This window comes from Mustela putorius, unplaced genomic scaffold (genome assembly GCF_011764305.1).
Source record: "Mustela putorius furo isolate JIRA1106 unplaced genomic scaffold, ASM1176430v1.1 tig00000224_pilon_pilon_pilon, whole genome shotgun sequence".
In the NCBI taxonomy this organism is placed as follows: domain Eukaryota; kingdom Metazoa; phylum Chordata; class Mammalia; order Carnivora; family Mustelidae; genus Mustela; species Mustela putorius.
Window position 1 is genome coordinate 2,095,733 of NW_025421321.1, and position 18,897 is coordinate 2,114,629.

Sequence of the window (18,897 nt, forward strand, 5' to 3'; positions counted from 1 at the left end):
AGCTCATTGCCAAATAAAAGAGTAGAAGGAAGTCTAATTTCTCAGCACACTATTTAAATGAAGAATTTTTAAACGGCACGTAGCTCTTAAGAGCTGTGATTTAACAAGAGCAAATTTTCTAAACAAGATAAGCGTCTCGCTTCCTGGCACTGATTCATCTGGTTCTATTTGGGGATGACATGCAGCTGCAATGATATAAGTTGCCAGAACCATGGGGGTCGTGGCTGTGAAACACGGAGCTATGTCTGAGCACTGGGTAACTAGCCACTGCCCCGAGCTGACAAGACTGCCTGCCTCTCGGGCCCCCGCTGCCCCCACACCCCATCCTCCCAGCCCCCCGAGAACTTCCCCATGCTATGGCTGGTGAGCGTGCTGGCCAGTGTCTGCGCCCCTCAAAATCTGAATATCCCCCTTCTTATAAATGTCCTGGGGACAGTGACATTGAAAGAACCTGCTAGACTTTTGTTTTCCACACTCTCTTGTCAGCAGATTGCAGGATGCAACTAAACTGACTAGTTGACTAACTGACTAGTTGACTAACTGACTAGTTGACTAACGGACCGGTTGACAACAAATCCGAAATCCTCCAGAAACCATCCGTGTACATGCTAGCAGAGGTGGGAGGGAGGAGCCAAAGGCACAGGACCCCGAAAACAGAAAGGGCAGCTCACACATTGAGGGGCAGCTGGACTTTGGGTGCGGTGCCTTGCTGTTCAGCCGCTGAGGTGGGTCCGGGCGAGGAAGAGGAGTCCTGGAAACAGACAAGAGAGGACAGGAATGAGTTGACAGGAGGCTCCTGCACCAGGGAAGAGAAAGGCAAAGTCAGGCTGAAGCCCAGAGGCACCTATTCTCCCCTCACTGGCCTCAACTTCCAGCCTTCAGAACTCTCACGTCCCACATGTCTGGGTTTTTTGTTAATAACATACTTTTTTTTTTCCCCAGCCCAGTGAAGGAGTTTGGTGGCTGCGAACACCAGTCCTGAACCAGCTTCCAAGTGCCCCCCAGGAATGGCTCAGAGAGTCACTCTTTGGGTTGGGGTCTGAATTGGGCAGCACTGCACCATGTGTCATGTGGGGACAACTGTTTTTATTCTTATAACTTAAATTAATTGCTCCTGCATTTGCCAAAGAACACCCAAACAAAGCATGATGATCTCGCTGAGGAGATTTTTGCACAGAGAATCCTGGAGACCCAGCTGCAAGGGGCAATGCTATCCCCAACCCCTCAACACCTGCCTTGCCTGTCCTGCCTCAGCCCTCCCCAAGCAGCACCCCTCTTCCTGGGGAGAGGTATTAGATGCCACAGTGAGCCAGGGGTCTCCTCCCTTCCTAGAGGGTCCCTTTTAGGCCCCCCCAACAAGGGACAAGAATTCTAGAGGGAACTGCATCCAGAGGAACGGGGAACCAGGCAGACCTAGAATAAGCCTCAGGAGCAGCCCATGCCTCAGAAGAGGCAGGTAGGGGAGTGGGCTGCGGGGGGCCTGCCCATTGCTCTGACTGGCAGAGATGGACATGACAGCAGGTGTAGTCCTCAGGTGGGTGAAGGTCACTAGAAGCAGAAATCACCAACATGGAATGAGAGAGGCCCCAGCAGGTGCTCCGGGCCAGCAGGACCACTGTACAATGCAAGGGACCCTTTCTTGCTTGCGTGGAGGGCTGAGGGCCGCATTTCTCATGAACTCGCTGACCAGTTCTGACCTTGTTCAGCTGATGAGCTCTGTGTGCTAACGGCAGCATTGCCAGACAGTTAGCTTCCCTCCTCAGCAGACCAGGAAAGGTGCACAGACCACAGCATATCCACACCTCTGAGAAGCCAGAAAGTCTACCTCTTCTTCTTGTTTGGACAACGGGGTGCTAGCAGAATGAGAATGTGCATGCAGGAGTGTAACTTTTTCACATCTCCCAGGCAACTCCAAGTCTCACAGGAGTCCCTCCTGTGAGAGATCACTTTGATTTTCAAAGGCAGCCCCTTCATGGATTGTGTCCCTACCGCTGACGCACAGGCACCATGTTTCCAGAGAGCTGTGTGGGAGCTAGGCTGAACAGAGAGCGACTTCTTGCTTGCTCGGCATACCAGCCGGAGGAGACAGACACCACTAAAGGCTCAGAACCATTTCCTTTCAGGAAAGCTGCCTGGGGAGCTCACCACAGCTGGCCAGACTCCACAGAGCTTCAGGCAGGGACCAGAGGCCCTCCACAGGTGTGGCCCCCCAGCTCCAGGTCCCCCCAGGTGTAGAGGACCCACAGCTCTCCTTGAATGGCCCTGGGAGGAAGGTCAGGGCCCTTCGTTCACTCCCTAGAGCGGGTGTGGGGCAGGGGTGGTGAGTTCATGGGAAACGCCCCTCTCGCCCCTCCATGCAGGCAGAACTGTGTGTGATGGGCAGCCAAGGTGTAGGGTTGCTATGGCCGGATGGAGCCTGTTCTCAGTGCTCACTAAACTCGGCTGACCACCTGTCAGGACCGGCTCAGGGCACAAATACAGCCTCTGGCCCCAGTATGGTGCTCATACCGGGGGACAAGCTTTGCACGTGTCATGATAGAGGCAGGGCCACAGGAACACACCACAGGGACGTCACGTGGGCGCTGGGGCCAGAGAGGGCCTCTGTGAGCGGCACGCAGGCCTGTGAGGTGTGGTGGCGAGGGTCGGGCAGGTGAGGGAGGAGCAGAGGCCTGCCAGGCAAAGGCTGGGAGAGGCAAGCTTGGCCTGCTTGAAAAACTGGGAAGAGGAAAGCCTGGAGGAGGGACAAGCGGGAAGCACCTAAGGATGGTGGAGCCAGTCTGTTCATGGATCCCTGGGCCAACATGAGGGTTCTGGTCTTTACCTTGAAGGCAAAGAGAGGCGATGAGAGAAAGGCTGAGGTGAGACCAGACCCATGTCTTACAGGGGCCCCACAATGTGGCAGAGCAATTGGCCTCAGGGACAGAAGGAAAACCTTGCTGGCGTCTCCAGGCCCAGGGAAGCAAGTGTTTCTTTCCAAGGGGAAGCCATCATCAGCCATGCTGACTGCTGCCCACAGGACAAGGAAACTGGAGGGTGGGAGGATCCCTTCAACATGGGGATGTAGGCACACCAGCATGCTTAGAGGGCCGGCGGTGGTAGCTGTGGGATGCTCCCTGCCCCTGGCTTCCCAGGACACACACATGACCTGGGTCTGGAAGGATTCATATTCTCTGCAGCTGAAACCAAGAGTCGGACCCTTAACCAACTGAGCCAACCAGGCGCTTCCTCTCATTTTAAAAAGTTTTCCATCATTTTAGTATCAATAAGGGACTATGGTTTTCTGATACATTTTCTAAGTAATATAAAAAGAGTTAACAGGGCTTAATCACTTGAGGTCTGTTTTAAGAACACACTGGTTTATGGTGATTCCATGATTCCCTGGATTGCATTCCCTGGATGCCATCTATGTGGTGATGCCAGGAGTGGACAAGAGAGGACCCTGGGGGTGACCCTTCAGATTGACCATGGGTGACTGATGGCAGCAGCATGCAGGCAAAGGACAATCAGCTGAACCACTGAGGCACCTGGTCACTGGCTTAGGTGGAGCCCAAAGCCAGGACCCTGCTTTCACCAATGTTTCTCCTGTCCAAATAAACTCTCCTGAAACAGCCAACCAGTCCAAACCAGCCCCTCACATGCAAAGTACTGCTGACCCAGTGTGGGGATTGCTCTGAGTGGTGCTGTACCTGGAAGGCAGTCAGCCCGGGGCTCTACTCCCCAGGATCCTTGACCAGCTCAAGCCCGAATCCAGCAGGAAGCAACAATGCATGCAACCAGGAAAGACAGAGAAGAAGAGAAGATTGATTTCCATCTGCCAGGCAGTGGGGAGGCTGTCTGGGACTGTGCTTGTGGCATTCAGGCTCCAGACCCTATCTTTGTTGGCGTCTGCCAACTCCTGGGGACCAAACATAGGACGCTCCATGCGGCAGAGGCTCAGGAGGCTCAGGGAGGACTAGGGGGCTGCCCAGGTACATGGAGCCACCTGAGACATGGGTCAGCACCTCAATAAAGCCAGAGGGGAAGGGCCTTCTGACAGGTTTGCTGGAAACCTGGTCTCTAGTTGAAACTCGGTATGTCTAATGCTATAAAGCAAATATGTGGGATCGCACAGCAAACCAGTACTTGGAGCTACAATGGAGCAACCAAGAGAGATCACACTTGTGAAAATGGTTTTTCTCAAAGGTCAAGATGGAAAGTATCAAGGACTGATATGTAGCAGAGTGTGTGTTCCTGTCTCCCTCCTCTGTGCAATGCAATGCAGAGCCCAAGGGTACACGGTGTCCACCGAGTATTGACCATGCCCGTTGGGGCTTGGTTCTCAGGGTCCTAAAAACTGAATAGTGTGACTTTCTGATCAAGATGGGGTTTCCATCCATTCTACTCTGAATCAGATCTTCCTTTTTGTTACTATTGGTAGGAGCTGATGAGAAATGTTGCTGGGGCCAACGGGTGGATAGGGTGACCCCCACTGACTGCTGAGCTGTGGATGACTGAGGACCACATGCCCAGCGGAGCAGAACGTAACTGATGAGATCTTTTTTTTTTTTTTTTAAGATTTTATTTATTTATTTGACAGACAGAGATCACAAGTAGGCAGAGAGGCAGTCAGAGAGAGAGGAAGGGAAGCAGGCTCCCCACTGAGCAGAGAGCCCGATGCGGGGCTTGATCCCAGGACCCTGGGATCATGACCTGAGCCGAAGGCAGAGGCTTAACCCACTGAGCCACCCAGGTGCCCCGTAACTGATGAGATCTTGGAGCCACTTGAGGAGCCCCAAGAGGCAGCCAGGCCACTGCTACCTGCTGGCAGGTATCACAGCAAGAATGGGCTCTCCTTTAAGTGATTTTGAGTAAAACTTCATGAGCACAGTGCATCCCACCAGGTTCCTCATCATCAGCATCCTCCCAAGGACTGGGAGGCACAGTGTTCAGTGGAGGCACTGCTACACCTATAATAAGTTGCTCCTTGAGCACACGGCACAAATGAAGTTGAGTTTGAGACTGATTTAATGCAATACCAGGGGGTCCTGTGCCTCTTGCCCTCCAGCTCTGACCATGCCGGACTGGGCTTTCTGGGTCTCGGGACTGAAGCCTGGTTCCTCCTAGCCAAGAGCCGCATTGCTGATATTGCTTTGATTTTTAATGGCTTAATTTAAATGATTCTGGCCTTAAGGGATTAGTGAAGCCTTGGCAGGAGTGAGAGAAATCAGGCAGGGATAAAAATAAGGAAGGAGAAGCCGCTACAGCTGCTTTCAGATAAAAATAATTGGGAGAACAGCCCTCGAAAAGACATTCTCCCCATCTCAGAGGTCAGCAGGTGGACATCTCTGCTGTGACTTCAAAGCACAGCCCAGCCTTGCGTACCATGGAACCACGCCACTGCTCTGTCTCAAGGAAGGTCTACGGCTCTGATAAAACAGGTTCACGTCATATTCTTCTTGGGTGACTCTAGAAGGGACATGAGCTGGTGTTCAGCCCAAGCAGGTGAGTGCACCCCAGTCTGGGGATGCCAGCCAACACCACCAGGGACCTGGTAGTCCAGCAAGCCCTTTGGGCCTAATGTTAAAAAACCATAATCCATGACCTTTGGACAGGAGCCCCGTGTATATAGGGTCAGCCGGCTGGGGCACAGGTCAGATATGATGCCCCATCAGATGGAACTGACCACGGTGTGAGCAAAGAGCAGGACAGCATGCCAAGGGGCCCAGTGCTGTTGTTCCCTGGAGCCACACACACCCAGTGGCCCCCGAGGACACATACCTGTTGGGAGGCCGGGGCCAGGCAGAATATGTAATCCCATAAACAAAGTGCACTTCCCCCCTTCCTGGACTCCTTTTGCAGCTGATAAAAGACAGACCCACTGGGACTGCACGGGTGAGGAGCTCACACACCCCTGCAGCAGAGAGTCAGTAAAACCTGGACTGTTGCTTCTCATGGTGCCCTGTGCCCCGCACAGCTTCCTGTGGTTTCTGGCCTCTGCCACTTGGAAGCCCAGTGTCAGGTTCTGGCTGCTGTGCTGTGGCTGTGGATCCCTGATTCTAAATTGTCAGGTTGTTACCAGACACTCGAGGCCCAGAGCTGCATTTTAATGGGGCCCCTGAGCCGTACTGGAAAGCGGGCCATTTTATTTTCCTGTCGGGACGAAGAAGAGGGGAAAGGGGGGTCTGCAGTTGGCAGGCCATATGGGGGCTCCACGTCGCTTTCCTGGCCACACTGGCACAGAATAAGACCCTGAGAAAAACATCTCCACGTTTTAATTTTTAATATGAGTCCAGAAAACACTGTCATCACCCCAAGGAGCCATGAAATAAGCATGTTTTATTCATCACACGTTACCACTCGGGAACATGGAGTGTAAATCAGACTCTTAGGAATGTGCTTCCTAAAGAAAACTTTAGAATGAAACATTTATGGCCTGCTTCTCCTGCTTGGCTCCAAAAAGAGCTGCAAACAGCTTGCAGGGCCAGAGGGCCTGGGGTGCCTCTCCAGCTCTGGCCCAGGGGACTCGGGCTGGGGAGACCCAGCAGGGCCAGGCGGCGGGGGTAGGGGGAGCTGTGGCTGGGCTGGATGAGCTCACGCTGGCAGCTTGGGGTCAGAGGCTAAGGAGCCTGAACAAGATGGTTGGTCCCAGGAGAGAGAGCAGGACATGCTTTGTACACACATAACCTCTAATGCTCTCTTGCAGGCACTCGGGAAAGGTGTCTGGCAGCCCAGGATGGAGGCCTCCAGGAGGCCTCCCTTCACCTCAAATGCAGCCCCCTGCTGTTCTCTCTGCAGGAGCTCTGATTCACTCACCAGCATCTGCCTCTAGCATCCAAGCTGCTGACTCCAGGCCTGGGGTTCGGCCCCTCACTTCGTCTCCATGATCTGTTCAGGGGTCAATGGACTCACCTGCAGCTCCAATACGGCTACCCCCTGCTTTTGTGAATGAAGGTTTAATGGCACCCAACTATACCCATCCATTTGCTGCTTGCTCCCAAGGACAGAAGTAGCTGTGGCAGAGACCATATTGCCCACAAGTCCAAATACTTATTATCTGGCCCTTTCCTGGAAAAGAGTTTGCCAACCCCTGCTCTAGGTGGGGTAGGAGGAAATTCCAGCTTCTGCCTTCATCTTACTGGGCCAATATTAGGGATCAAAAAGCCACAGCTGTGCCAAAATATTCATAAGGCATCCCAGAACCTTCTTAAGGGAAAAGACCAAAAAAAAAAAAAAAAAAGGTGGGCAGGATATGGGAGAATAGTATCCACAACATGGCTCCAGTTTAGCAAATGAAAATCAGCTTGCTTGATGGTCTTGAGCTAGGAAGGTGCTAAAGCTCCTGTAGACATAGCTCCTTTCTCTGTGTGTCTTTAAGACCCAAGACATCTTTATCTGGCTTTGCACAAAGTGAACATTAGTCATATCCTAATGACCTATCTGTTCTGCCTTCAAACAGAAGGTGCCTCCTATATAGGGAGAAGCTACAAGAGGGACAGGCTTTGAGAAACTCTTCTGTTCAACTCTAATTCAGTGTGTCTATCCATCCATCCATGCCTCTGCGAGCCCCTGCATAGAGGCTCTGTGCCAGGCACCAAGGGTGCAAAAGGGACAAACAGACCTGTGTTAGTGAAGCTCACAGGCTGTGGTGCCATTAAGAGCTGGTGGCTATCCCAGCCTGGCTTTGCAAGCTCAGGGTACAGGAGGAAGGCTGGTCAGGGGAGACCACAGGAGTCTCCTGCCCCTCACTGGGTCTAGACGATGCCTGGGGTGAGGTGTACTCTGGGAAGTGTCTGGGCCTGGATGGGGCGGTGGGTGAAACAGCTAGGAGATCAGGGAGGAGGTGGGAAGGTTCTGACCATGACCCTCCTGCTAAGAAACCATGTGCCTTTGTATCAGAGCCTTGAGGGGACATGGAAGACCCTGGAGGAAGTTGACCTCAGTGAGCCTTGGTGCCTGTTCTTTCCTCCTTTCATCTTGTTCCCTTCTAGAAGCAATGTCACCCTTCCCCTCGACCTGCCATGCCCTTCCCTTGGGCTCATCTGTCATGCTTCCTACTTTCTAGCCTCCATGGCATGGATCTATGTTCTGGTCTCCTGGTGGGCTGGGTGGGTCCTAGAGGCTGGGGTCCATGACGAATCTCTCTTGGAACCTGGCATGGACTGCTGCTGTAACAAAAGTTCACCAAACTTGACAGGATAGACTGAGGGAACCAGCAGCTCACCTGTATTCCTGGACCAGCACGTGCCTACCCAAAGCTCATGGGCACTCAGCAGGGACCTTCCCTTCTCTGTCCCTCCCTCACCCAACAACAGATGGCCTGAGGCACAGACAGAAACTGTGGCTTCAATTCCTGTCTTGTCAGAGCAGCAAGAGAAGCCTGGTTGGCACCTGAGACCACAGATGAAAAATCTGACGAGAACAGCCAGGCCACGGTTCTCTGTCCCCACCTTGAAGGCACAGCTGTATGTCATGGACACAGCAATTCTCAGATTTGCAAAAGAAAGCTCTCCTCACACAAGGTCCTCAAGGATGGGATTTTTTAATTCATCCCATGTTCCCTTGTTACTGTTTTTTTGGATCCTTCGAAAGGCATGGAGTTCAATGTGTAACTTTCTGAAAATGTTAACAATAAGCATCAGTTCTCTGACCTGTGGGAGGGGGTGTGCCGGAGCTGGAGCTGGAGATAGGGGTGGGGGTGGGGGGCCTCCAGGCTGATCAGGAAAGCAAATACCATCACTTCCTCCAGGCTGCCCCCAGCGCTGCCTTGGGACAGAGATGAGAGCCAGCCAGCAAGAGCAGCTGGCAGAGTGTCTCTCGCCTGCCTCTCTGATGGCAGGTGGGGTGACAGGGGCATCTTAAAGATGCCCTGGAAGCTTCCAAGTAGAGTTCTCCTAATTACTTCTCAGATGCAGGAAGGCACTTGAGGGGTGTTCCCTTTTGATGTTTTTCCTGCTCAATTTCAAACACTTCCCCGTCCATGGATTTCAAAGGGCCTTTTCCGAATCTCTGGGGTTTCTGTTTGCTTAAGAGAAGTTGATTTGTAAGCCATCCAGCTCCGACGCTGAGAAACACTCGGGGTCTGGGGAAGGCACCTGTTCCTGGCTGGACGGGGTAAGCCTGCATGGGGTCCTGGCCCTGCATGGACAGACAGAACCCGCTGGGGAGCCCTCCCCAGACATGGGGTGCTAGGCCATGTGTGCACCCACAGGCAGCCCCACAGCCACGAGTACCAGAATGCTGGCTTCAGGACTTCAAAGGGTCGGCCTTTCCCATTGTCACTATCTGCAGAGTTCTGCCTCTCAAGCTTCCCAGCCTCCGTGTAAACATTTGCCAACAGAGGTGGGGGTTCTGGGGCTGTGGGGTTATGGGGGCTGGTCTCCACTCCTTCTTATGAGCAGACTCTGTCTCCCCACCCTCTGCAAGGACAGGGGGACCTCTGCTCTGGTCACCACACTTCCTACCCCTGCCATAGCGACAAGACAGTCCAGGCCAGAGGGCCCCAAGAGTTTTCCCTACAGAAGAGGAGTATCTTAGGTGCTGTGAGCCATGTGATCTCTGTCATAGCTCCTCAGTATGGCCTGAAAACACTTAAAGATGGGGAATAAATGAGCAGGGGTGGCTGAGTTCCACAAAACTGTAACAAAACAGGTAGAGGACCAGACTTTGCCCAAAGGTGTCTGTTGGTGCCCGGGCAGAGGGTGCCATGGGCCAGAGCCCTGCGCTGCCTGAGATAGACATGCAGAGTGGCCGAGAAGGAAACCTCTGAGAGTGCGGGGCTGCTTGTTACCGTAGCATAATCTGCCTCACAAGGACCAGTCTGGGGCACCCCAGACCTAGAGGAAGCCATGGAGTTTCCTCAGGCACTCTGGGGGTGACCTGAGCCATTCTCTTGGTTTTCTGTTTGGTCTATGAGGGAATGGTTCTAAAATGCAAGCAATCGTCTCTTAGTTGGATCCAATGATCTCTCTAAGCAAATAACTGGGTTAAAAAAATGGGAGTCAACCTGCATAGCCTGGTCTCCATCCTCTCCTATGGTAACTCTCCCTCCCCCAGCAGAAAGGAGACACGTTGAGTGCTGCTTCATTATTCATGAGGAGCTGAGCTGACCTCTGACCTCTCCAAATGGCAGGGAGAAATAATTCATAAGGGTGCAAATGCAAGCAGGGCAGGCCATCTGAGGCTCAGCCGACCATGCACCCCCGGGAGCCCCTCCGCTGGTCACCTTGCAGCTGTCCCCTCTCTACAGCCCTCAGGGAACTGCTAACAGAGGGGAGGCCCTGTAGCATTTCAGGCATCACATTGTTAAGTGTGCAAGGCCATTCAGTCCACAGTGCAGAGGACATATACCTCATGCCCACCCTAGAAGAAATCGAACGGGCATGAGCTCTGCCACAGGTCAGGTGCCAGGATACAGGAGTGACTGACACCCGTTCCCACCCTGAAAGATGTGAGGGTCAGGGAAGTGGCCAGATACACAAATGACAAAGGCCACACCTTCCATGATAAAAGTATGGAAAAAGTCCCGCAGGCACAGAAGAAACAAGGGAATGAATTTGGTTGGTGGAAGGGTGTCCTGGAGCCATGGAAACCTCCAGAGGGGAAGAGACCACTTCAGATAGTGCTTTAAAGGGTGAGCAGGAATTTACTACACACTGCAGTGTCTGTGTGTCATGTGGGGGGTTAGGATGTAAGGGGGAAGAAGGTGAGCAAGAAACACAGTCAGGCTGGGCACAGGCAGCCTTCTCGGTGAGGGGGGCGCCAAGCTGTGCTGGTGTGAGGCACACAGGGACAGGTCAGGGCAGCCAGTGCAGGAGTGGATGGAGCCTGGGAGAGGGAGGCTGGAAAGCCAACCTGGGGCTAAGTCTGAAGGGCTCTGCAGGCCAAATTAAGGAGCTTGGACTTTATCCTAAGGCAATGCAAAGTCTCCAGAAGCATTTGTGGAAAGATCAGCCTTAATACAGATGGATTCCAGAGGAAACCCCAGAAGCAGGGAGCTAGGAATCAGTCAATGCCATGTTGCTGAGGGTGCAGAGAAGCCTAAAGCAAGGCAGAGTGGGTGCCATGGAGAGAGGGACTCCATGGACGTGGCTGATATCGAAGTGCTTCACCATGTGCCCAGCCCCTTGCAGGAAAGCTGGGGTTGAGTGACCGGTGCTAGCAAATGACCTGTGCCTCTCTTCTTGCTGGAGGCCATGTGCCGTAAGTGGCAGAGCTATAAGAGGAAGGAGGCGGGACGCCATGAGCACGCCATTCAGGAGGGTGGCCTGACCCACAGCACCGGCCCCTGATGAACGCTCCCTGTGTTCAACCATACGGTGTCAGGAGTTGTTTGTGACTAATGCCATGGGAGAAATGCTTGGGAACTAGAGCTGACACCAGGATGGAGGCTGAGGTGACAGGGAGAGCAGACTAGGGAGGATATAGGGTCTTAGCTTTGGGAGTTCGGATCAGATGGAATGAAGAGGAAGGAGGTTTGAGGACAGAGAGAATGGCTGTCCTCTTCTGACATGGATTAGAATGAGGTACCTCTCCGGGGGAAGCCATCAGGCAGCAAGAGGAACGAATTGATAGTTGAGTAAAGTGTAGGAAGGCAGAGTTTAGACAGTTTGGTGTTTAGTTGTTGGTTAGATGAGAACAGCCGGGGGCAGGCATAGGACAGAAAGAAAAGCCCAGGGGAACGCTGATGTTCATGTGGGAGCTGGGGGAAGAGAGTCCAGTGCAGGGGCAAGGGAACTGCTCACAACTTGGAGAAGGGTCCCAGAAGCACAGGGAGGAGAGGCTTGGGAGGGGAGGCTTGCCCACAGCATCCAAAGCTGCTGGATGTCAAGAAGGAGGACACAGAGTGGGGACACAGGTCCTAGCTGGCTGGGTGTGGGCAGCCAGGGAGGAGGCAGTGGTTGGGACTGCAGAGCTGGGCATGTCCACTATGAGAAGGGAGAAGCTGGAAGAGGGAAGAATGGGTGGAATTTGGATGAAACAGCCATGTTCCTTCCCTGGACAGTCTCGTAATATGTCTTCCACAGGTCAGTCTGGGAATCTGAGGCCTATGGGCTTGTTATTTAGGTCATTCTCTTTTTGAGGTCCAGAGGAAGCATTTCTGTGAGGTGGCCATCCATCCTATGCAAGGTCCCATGATGAGTTTTGTGGGACCTAAGGGACCCACGTTTCCCATATAGGAATTAACCACAGTGGTCTTGGGTGATTGAAGGCAGGAAGAAATAAATGGACTACTGGTAGTAATAAGGACAAAAAATAAGAGTAAGAAAGGCCTCCATGGGCAGTATGAGAGAAGACAAGCAGGAGGGAGAAGGGCTGACTCCCTTGCACCTGCTCTGCACCTCCAGGAGGGACAGCAGGGCCGGGAAGAAGCAGCCACGCGGCCACCTTCCCTCCAGTTCCTGCTTGCTCTGCCTCGTGCCCGTGCCTCTGGTTCTCTAGAACTCATCCCTGGGGTCAACTCTAGAGCCTTTGGGTTCCCACATGGTGAAACCTCATGAGAAGGTTGTGTCCGAGAGCACACTCCATGGTAAGAAAGGTCCAAGGATTCCAGAACCTCCCAGGTTCCCCACCCTCCTGCTAAGCTCCTGACCAGGGCAGGACATGGAGTTGGTGCCTTCGAACTTCGGGCCAAGGTCAAAGCCTTCTTCCTGTTCTGTTTGAGGACATCCTGCTCCAGACCTGGGCCAACCCTATATGACTGCAGGTTTCTCCTCTTCTCTTCCTCATGGCCTCTTCTGCCTCTCAGGGCCAGCAGCAAGGGGCCTCAGCCGCAAGCTTCTTTTTGTAAAGGGCCAGAGAGTGCGTACTTCAGCTCTGTGTTGTTTCTTTCTCTCCTTTTTGAAAACAACCCTTAAAAACATGCAGATTGTTCTCAGTGCCAAAGCCCTAGAGAAACAGCCCCTGTGAGTGTCACTGGCCAGCCTTGGGCCCAGCATGGCGTCTGGCTGCACAGCTGACACCCCGGAGAGCTTCAAAGAGCTCCACTGATAATAAGACCCCTTTTTTTTGGCCCTCTCTCCCCCCGCACAGGTGGACGCACCCCCTGCCTGATGCCGGGCCCATGCCTCGGCTTTGATGGGGGAGGCAAGTACTTCAAGCCTCAGGGAGCCATGGTCTCTCTGGCAAGGGCATAAGAATGAGGCCTGGGAGAAGACTGGAGCCTGGAGCAGACTGGACCCGGAGCCCAGTGTGGCTTCCAGCATCCCTGCACATGGGCCTGGCTAACACAGCGCAACCACCTTCCCTTTCTGACTTGGGTTTCGCTGATAGGGCGGGCCCTGGGGCCAGAAAATTAAAAGCATCCCCTGGTGGCATGACACACCAAATAGGAACCAGGCGGCCAGGATCCCAGCCTACTTCGCATCTCCTCACTGTTGCCCTACCCTGCTTCCAGGCCTCTGGCACAGGCTCTGCACAGAGAGGACCACATTACGTTTCTGTACAAAGCCTCCACACACCACCCTCTGGAGCCCAGCGAAGGGAACGGAAATGCTCTGGGATGACCTGTTGTGCCTGATTGTCCCATTTTTAGCACTTAAGTCCCTGTGCCCCAGGACTTCCTCAGGGCCAGGTATGATGGGATGCTGGTCACCCTCTGAGGACTCAGAGCCCAGGTCTAGGCCTGGCCAGTGATACAGCCCACCATGTGGGGGAAGGGCGGTGGCTGGGGTCTGAGGTACTGGTGCTTCTCGTTCGACACAACAAGCCAGGAGGTTCTCAACCCCAGACCCAGGCCGTGCCCCAGAGCAGCCACCTTGGCACTGTGGGGCTGGAGCTGTGCTGAGGGGATGTTCCAACCTCCAGGCCTCCAGGTGACAGTGACATGCTGCCAAGGCTGGACCTTACCACCCTGGATTCTGGGCAGGGTCCCTGGATTTCCCTGGTGCGTGCATGAGGCTGGGGAGCACACACAGCCTGGCCTGGATGTCGCTGGGGACAGACCAGTACCCACTGGCTGAGAGTTAGGAGCAGTCACAGGCTTGTGGGGATGCTCACTGAGCCGGCTTCCTTCACAGGAAGTGTGGCTGTGGGCAGCATGGTTGCCACCCACCCCTTGATCCACCTGTGGCCTTCTACCGCTGCCAGGGGCCAGTGCAGTGCACGGCATAGGGGGAATTTTGGAACAGAGCAGTGACCAGAATTCATGAGGTCTGGGCGCCAGTGTCCAATCTAGCACTCTGGGGCTGGTGATTCCTTCCCTGGTTCTCTGGGCAGCAGAGACAACCAACATAGCCAACAACACAGCCACGGAGAAGAGGACAGCTCGTACTCTCATTTCACTGCATAGTTGCTCCATCGTTTAACAGATGAGAAAACCAAGGCTCTGGGGGAAGGGACGGGACAGCTTTTCCAGGGTCAAGACATAACAGGATAGTGTTGAACCTGGCACTCAGTGGCAGCTCTGTAGGTTCACTCACCCAAGGTGCACAGCTAGTGAGTGGAAGAGCCCAGGCCTCCACCCAAGACACTGCCCAAGCCTGCACAATGCCAGATCCCAGACTAAGAGAGAACGGGAAGGAGAGAGAGGGACCTTTACAGAGTCACTCTGGGAATGGGAAGGAGAGAGGGGGACCTTTACAGAGTCACTCGCTGCAGGGCCTGGCGGCCATGTTCCTTCTTCACCTCTCTGGGCTTGCCATCAGTCCTGTATGTTTACACAAGAGGAAGCTGAGGGGTTAAATGACGTCCGTATCCTGGACTCACGTCCATGCTAGTCTTGATGGCTGCAGGGGGAACTGTCAGATGCGCACAGCACTGAGACCTTACTTACACCCTCTGGGCCTCAGTTTCCTCATGTGCGAATGAAGATAATTCAAGCTACTGGCTCACTGGCTCTGCTGCCAGTGAGATGCGCCAAGAAGCCCAGATGAGGGAGGGAGGTCAAGAGAGGGAAGGAGATGAGGACGGAGCTGCTCTCCCAGGGGCTGTGAGAGCGAGCCGCAGACCGCACACATCCCGGAGGCCGCTCCAAGGATAGCGTGCACCCCTCACTGCGCTCTGTGGGGACCCTGCTATCTCAGGCTTACTGGTGCTCACTGCATTCGGGCTCAGAGGAGAAAAACAGCTCCTGGGTTGTGGAGCCATTTCTATAGAAACCACAGCTCCCACACTTCCTTTTCACTTTAAAAAGCAACACAAAGGAGAGCGAGAAGGGTCTGTGAGAGTGATGAGCTCTAACCAGCTATGCGGGGCTCCCTTGTCCACGCATCTCACCCACCCAGAGCACATCAGCCACACTGGTGTGTGTGCGTGTGTGTATGTGCGCGTGTGTGTGTGCGTGTGTGTGTGTATGTGTGTGCATGTGCATGTCCTGTTTGCTCTTGGTTCATCTTGCTCCATAGGGCTTTAGAATCCAGTCAATTAAACAAAGAGCAGCACAATCATCTCACACTGGGGGGCCCTTTCAGATCCGATCTCATCCACATAAGGTATCTGTCACCATCAGAGCCTATCTTTCAGACGGACAGAGCTGAAGCTGCTCACCCAAGGCCATGTACACCAGCCTGGCTGCGAGCAGGACACGGACCCAAACACCTCGTCTCTGTCCACTGAGGCTCCAGAGCACACAGGCCTGTTGATACGAACTTTCTATACAACACCGTGCAATGTTCAACCAGGTCTAGGTAACTGCCAGTGACAACAGCTGCCCTTATTCTCTGAAAGAAAATGCTCTGGGATCCATGACCTAAAGTGCTGACACCTCTGCTCCTGTGGATCGGAAGCCCTGGGTATGCAGGTGAGGGCTGCATCCACAGGGGCAGAACTGGCCTGCGCTCATGATGAGTGGCTCTGTCCATCTCACGGGGGCTAAGAGTCCACCCTGTCAGTGAAAACAGTCGGTGCCACAGCCTGGGTGCACATATTGAGTCTACAGCGGTCCAGGGGGTGGGTAGGGGGCTGGCAGGACATTTGCTGGGGCCAGTATTACTCCACGCATGCCCAGGTACCAAGAGCCCAGGCACTCCTGCTTTGCTGGCCTGAGCCTATCCCTTGATGTCAGCGGGGGCCTCTGTTTGTGGACAGAGGCATAGCAGCAGTGATGTTGGATTTGTCCAGGTTCATGTTGACAAAGCCCAAGCCTGCCCTCCCAAGCAAGAACCCTGGGACTGAGTCCCCCTCCCAGCGTGCCTGGCATGGCAGGGAGGAGGAGCCACATGGCACTGTGGCCAGCTCCAGGACCTGCAGCTGCCCTGGGTGGTCCTCAGGTGGGCCAGGGATGGGCATCTCAGTGTGACATGCAAGGCCAATAAAACCCGCCAACCTGGGAAGGTGGCTGGTGGCTGGCAGAGCTGAGAGTTGGTCTCTGGGTGCATCTGGCCACAGACAGCATGCTGGTCCCTGCAGGTTGGTGCATGTGGCAGCTCGCCCTTGTGGCACATCATATGTGTCCCAATAAAAAGTTCATTTGGGATGGGAGATAGATGGAAACTGCTTTGCTTGACCTCTCACCTTTTTCAATGGCCCTCACGAAAGTCTAAAGCCCAGCCACGACTTTCACTTCAAGTGTAATTGCTGGAAAATGAGACCCAGGTCCCAGTCCTCTATAGCAATAAACTAACTCAGCAGTTAAGGCCTTGTGGAACAAAGGTGGACACAAATTAAAAAAAAAAAAAAAAATCTGTTCCTTCCTATGCTAGGGCTTGTCTACAGTTGACCCAGACTGCAGAACCTGGTTACTTTACCTCTGTTCCATCAACTTAGGAGCTGTGGACAGGAGGGCTGAGAGCACGTGAGGACAAGGGAGACACAGAATGAACATGAGATCCTCTTCATGCGTGCGTGGAGCCCACATTGTAGGGCAGGAGGAAAGGGCCAGAGAGCTCTGCTCAGGTCCAGCGAACACTGGGGAGGCCTGAACCTTAGGCTTAGTACCCATGATGACAGGACATAGCGACCTTCAGGGTGTTGAGACTAGTAATGTGGGCCGTTGGGTACACCCTGGCCTGGTGGCCCTGGGGCCACCTTTGACTGCTGGATTGAAAATGAAGTCCCTCCCATTTCCTTCATCTTCCTAGTGGAATGGAACCAGTGCCATGTCTAGAAATAGAAGGTATCTGTAAAAATAATAAAGTACCAAACAATGCAGTTCATTCTGGTTCTGAGCTCTGCTAAAAGGAAACACGTGTCACAGAGATGCTAAAAATGTACTAGTGCTAAAAACAAACTAAACCCAGACTTTCTGCAAGACACGATCAGATGCGCTGAATGCACACTGAGAAAGGAGGACTGTCTGGAGTAACGAGCCGATGTTATTCAAGGGCCGTGTCATGGGCCAAGGAGAAGCACATCACATTACCACCTAGACACCTCTGAACACTGAGTACCACTCACATGTTTACTCTGGTAATGACAAAACCAAGGATCATGGGGTCCTTGAGGGCAGGCAGGAGAAGGCAGTCACGGTGGCCCCAAAGGGCACTGCTGCCACAGGCTTCCCCATGCAAGTTCAGAGACAGGATGCTGAGCACACAGCTGGGGATGGGACTCTCAGACATCTCCCTGCCCGCACCCTAAGGACCTTACCTGGGCGGGAGCACTGCAGGACAGATGAGCCAGGTCTCCGATTCTGGCCGCAGCCCGGGGATCGCTGGAGCTGATCAAGACCGGAGCGCTAATTTCCATGGAGTGCCTGTGGCTTGTGGCTTGGGAGGACTTGTGTGTCACACTGAGTGCGGTGAAGGAGTGGCGCTTCTTGGCATTCTTCTTGCTGTCCACACGCCGCTGAAAGGCACTGACCGCCCCCGTGCTGCTTAATGCTGGTCCTGGGGCCGCACTGGCTGCCGCGCCAGAGTCAGAGGGCAAGGAGGCGTGGCAGCCCGATGCAGCACCTGGGCATGGCTTGTCCATCTCAATGAGCTGCTTGGCGGAGTCATTGAGCTAGGTGAGAAAGGGAGAGGAAGGCTTTGTTAAGTAGAAGTCACATGGTCCAGCGTGCTCTCCATGCTGACAGCTCGTGTCTCCTATTAAACCCAACCATGTGCTCACAGTCCCCCAGATCTTGCCAAGGGGCCTCCCTGTAAATGGTGCCAGGCACAGACACAGCACAGGCTGTGGTGACATCTGTAGATTTTACTGAGCAGCTCTTTTGTCTGCCCCGGGGTAGCCCTGATCCTTTCCTGGGGTGTCCGTTTCTGGGGTGTGAGGTACAGACCTGCAGAGGGCATGGGACAGAGGAAGAGGAGGAAGGAATGCCCACCTGTGGGCCCCACACTCGCCACGGTGACAGGTTCTGGCCTGCCTGGGACAGTTCTGGCCACGCTGGCAGAAAAAGACAAGGCACATGACCAGAATGCACTTTTTGTCCCCTGAGGACTGCAGGTGGTGGGGAGCATCCAACCTGCTGAGCAGGAAGCACAGATGCTCTGGGCAGGACTAGGCTCCACTCAGTCTGTTAAGACCCAGAGCTGACCTGCACCCCCACGCTGTGAGGAGGCAAGACTGCACTGTTTCCAGTGATTCTGCAAGGACTCAAGGCACAGCTCCTTCCCTTGTCTCTGCACCTCTTCCATAGAAAAGCAGATGCCTTTACAGGAAAAAGTTTGTCTTTGACAGAAGTTTCATCCTAGGTGGTGTTTGTCAGGAAAGGTGTGATGGGCTCGAGTCTGTGAGCAGCCTGTGGTAACTGGGGTCAGCTCTCTGGGTGACGCCCTGTCTGAGGCACCAGTTTAGGGAAGGCGTGAGTCTGCAGAGACCACTGTGGGTGATCTGAAGCCTCACGGAGGAATGGGACTGGGCAGGCTTCACGAGGCTAGGCTGCTGTAGGCTCAGACAGGAGTGGAGGCGGGTAGGCACAGGGAGGGGTTCAGGGGACTCCACAAAGCTGAGAGGTCCCTACAGGCAGGTAGAGAAGAACGGGAACCAGCTGCGGATCTACAGGTCACATGGTGCAGGAGCCACACCCATGCCCTCAACTGAGCC

At 54.0% G+C, this 18,897-nt stretch overlaps 1 protein-coding gene across 2 annotated transcripts in view; it reads right to left on the bottom strand.

Annotated features, from left to right (window-relative positions):
* Positions 1-18,897, bottom strand: part of SH3RF3 (SH3 domain containing ring finger 3) — a 368,285-nt gene that overhangs the window by 84,375 nt on the left and 265,013 nt on the right. For both annotated transcript variants that reach the window (XM_045077593.1, XM_004764328.3), the window contains exons 4-5: positions 17,503-17,856; positions 672-751 (exon numbers count right to left, since the gene is read on the bottom strand). In XM_045077593.1, coding sequence (XP_044933528.1) covers positions 672-751; positions 17,503-17,856 — 434 coding nt within the window. The remainder of the gene's footprint in view (positions 1-671; positions 752-17,502; positions 17,857-18,897) is intronic.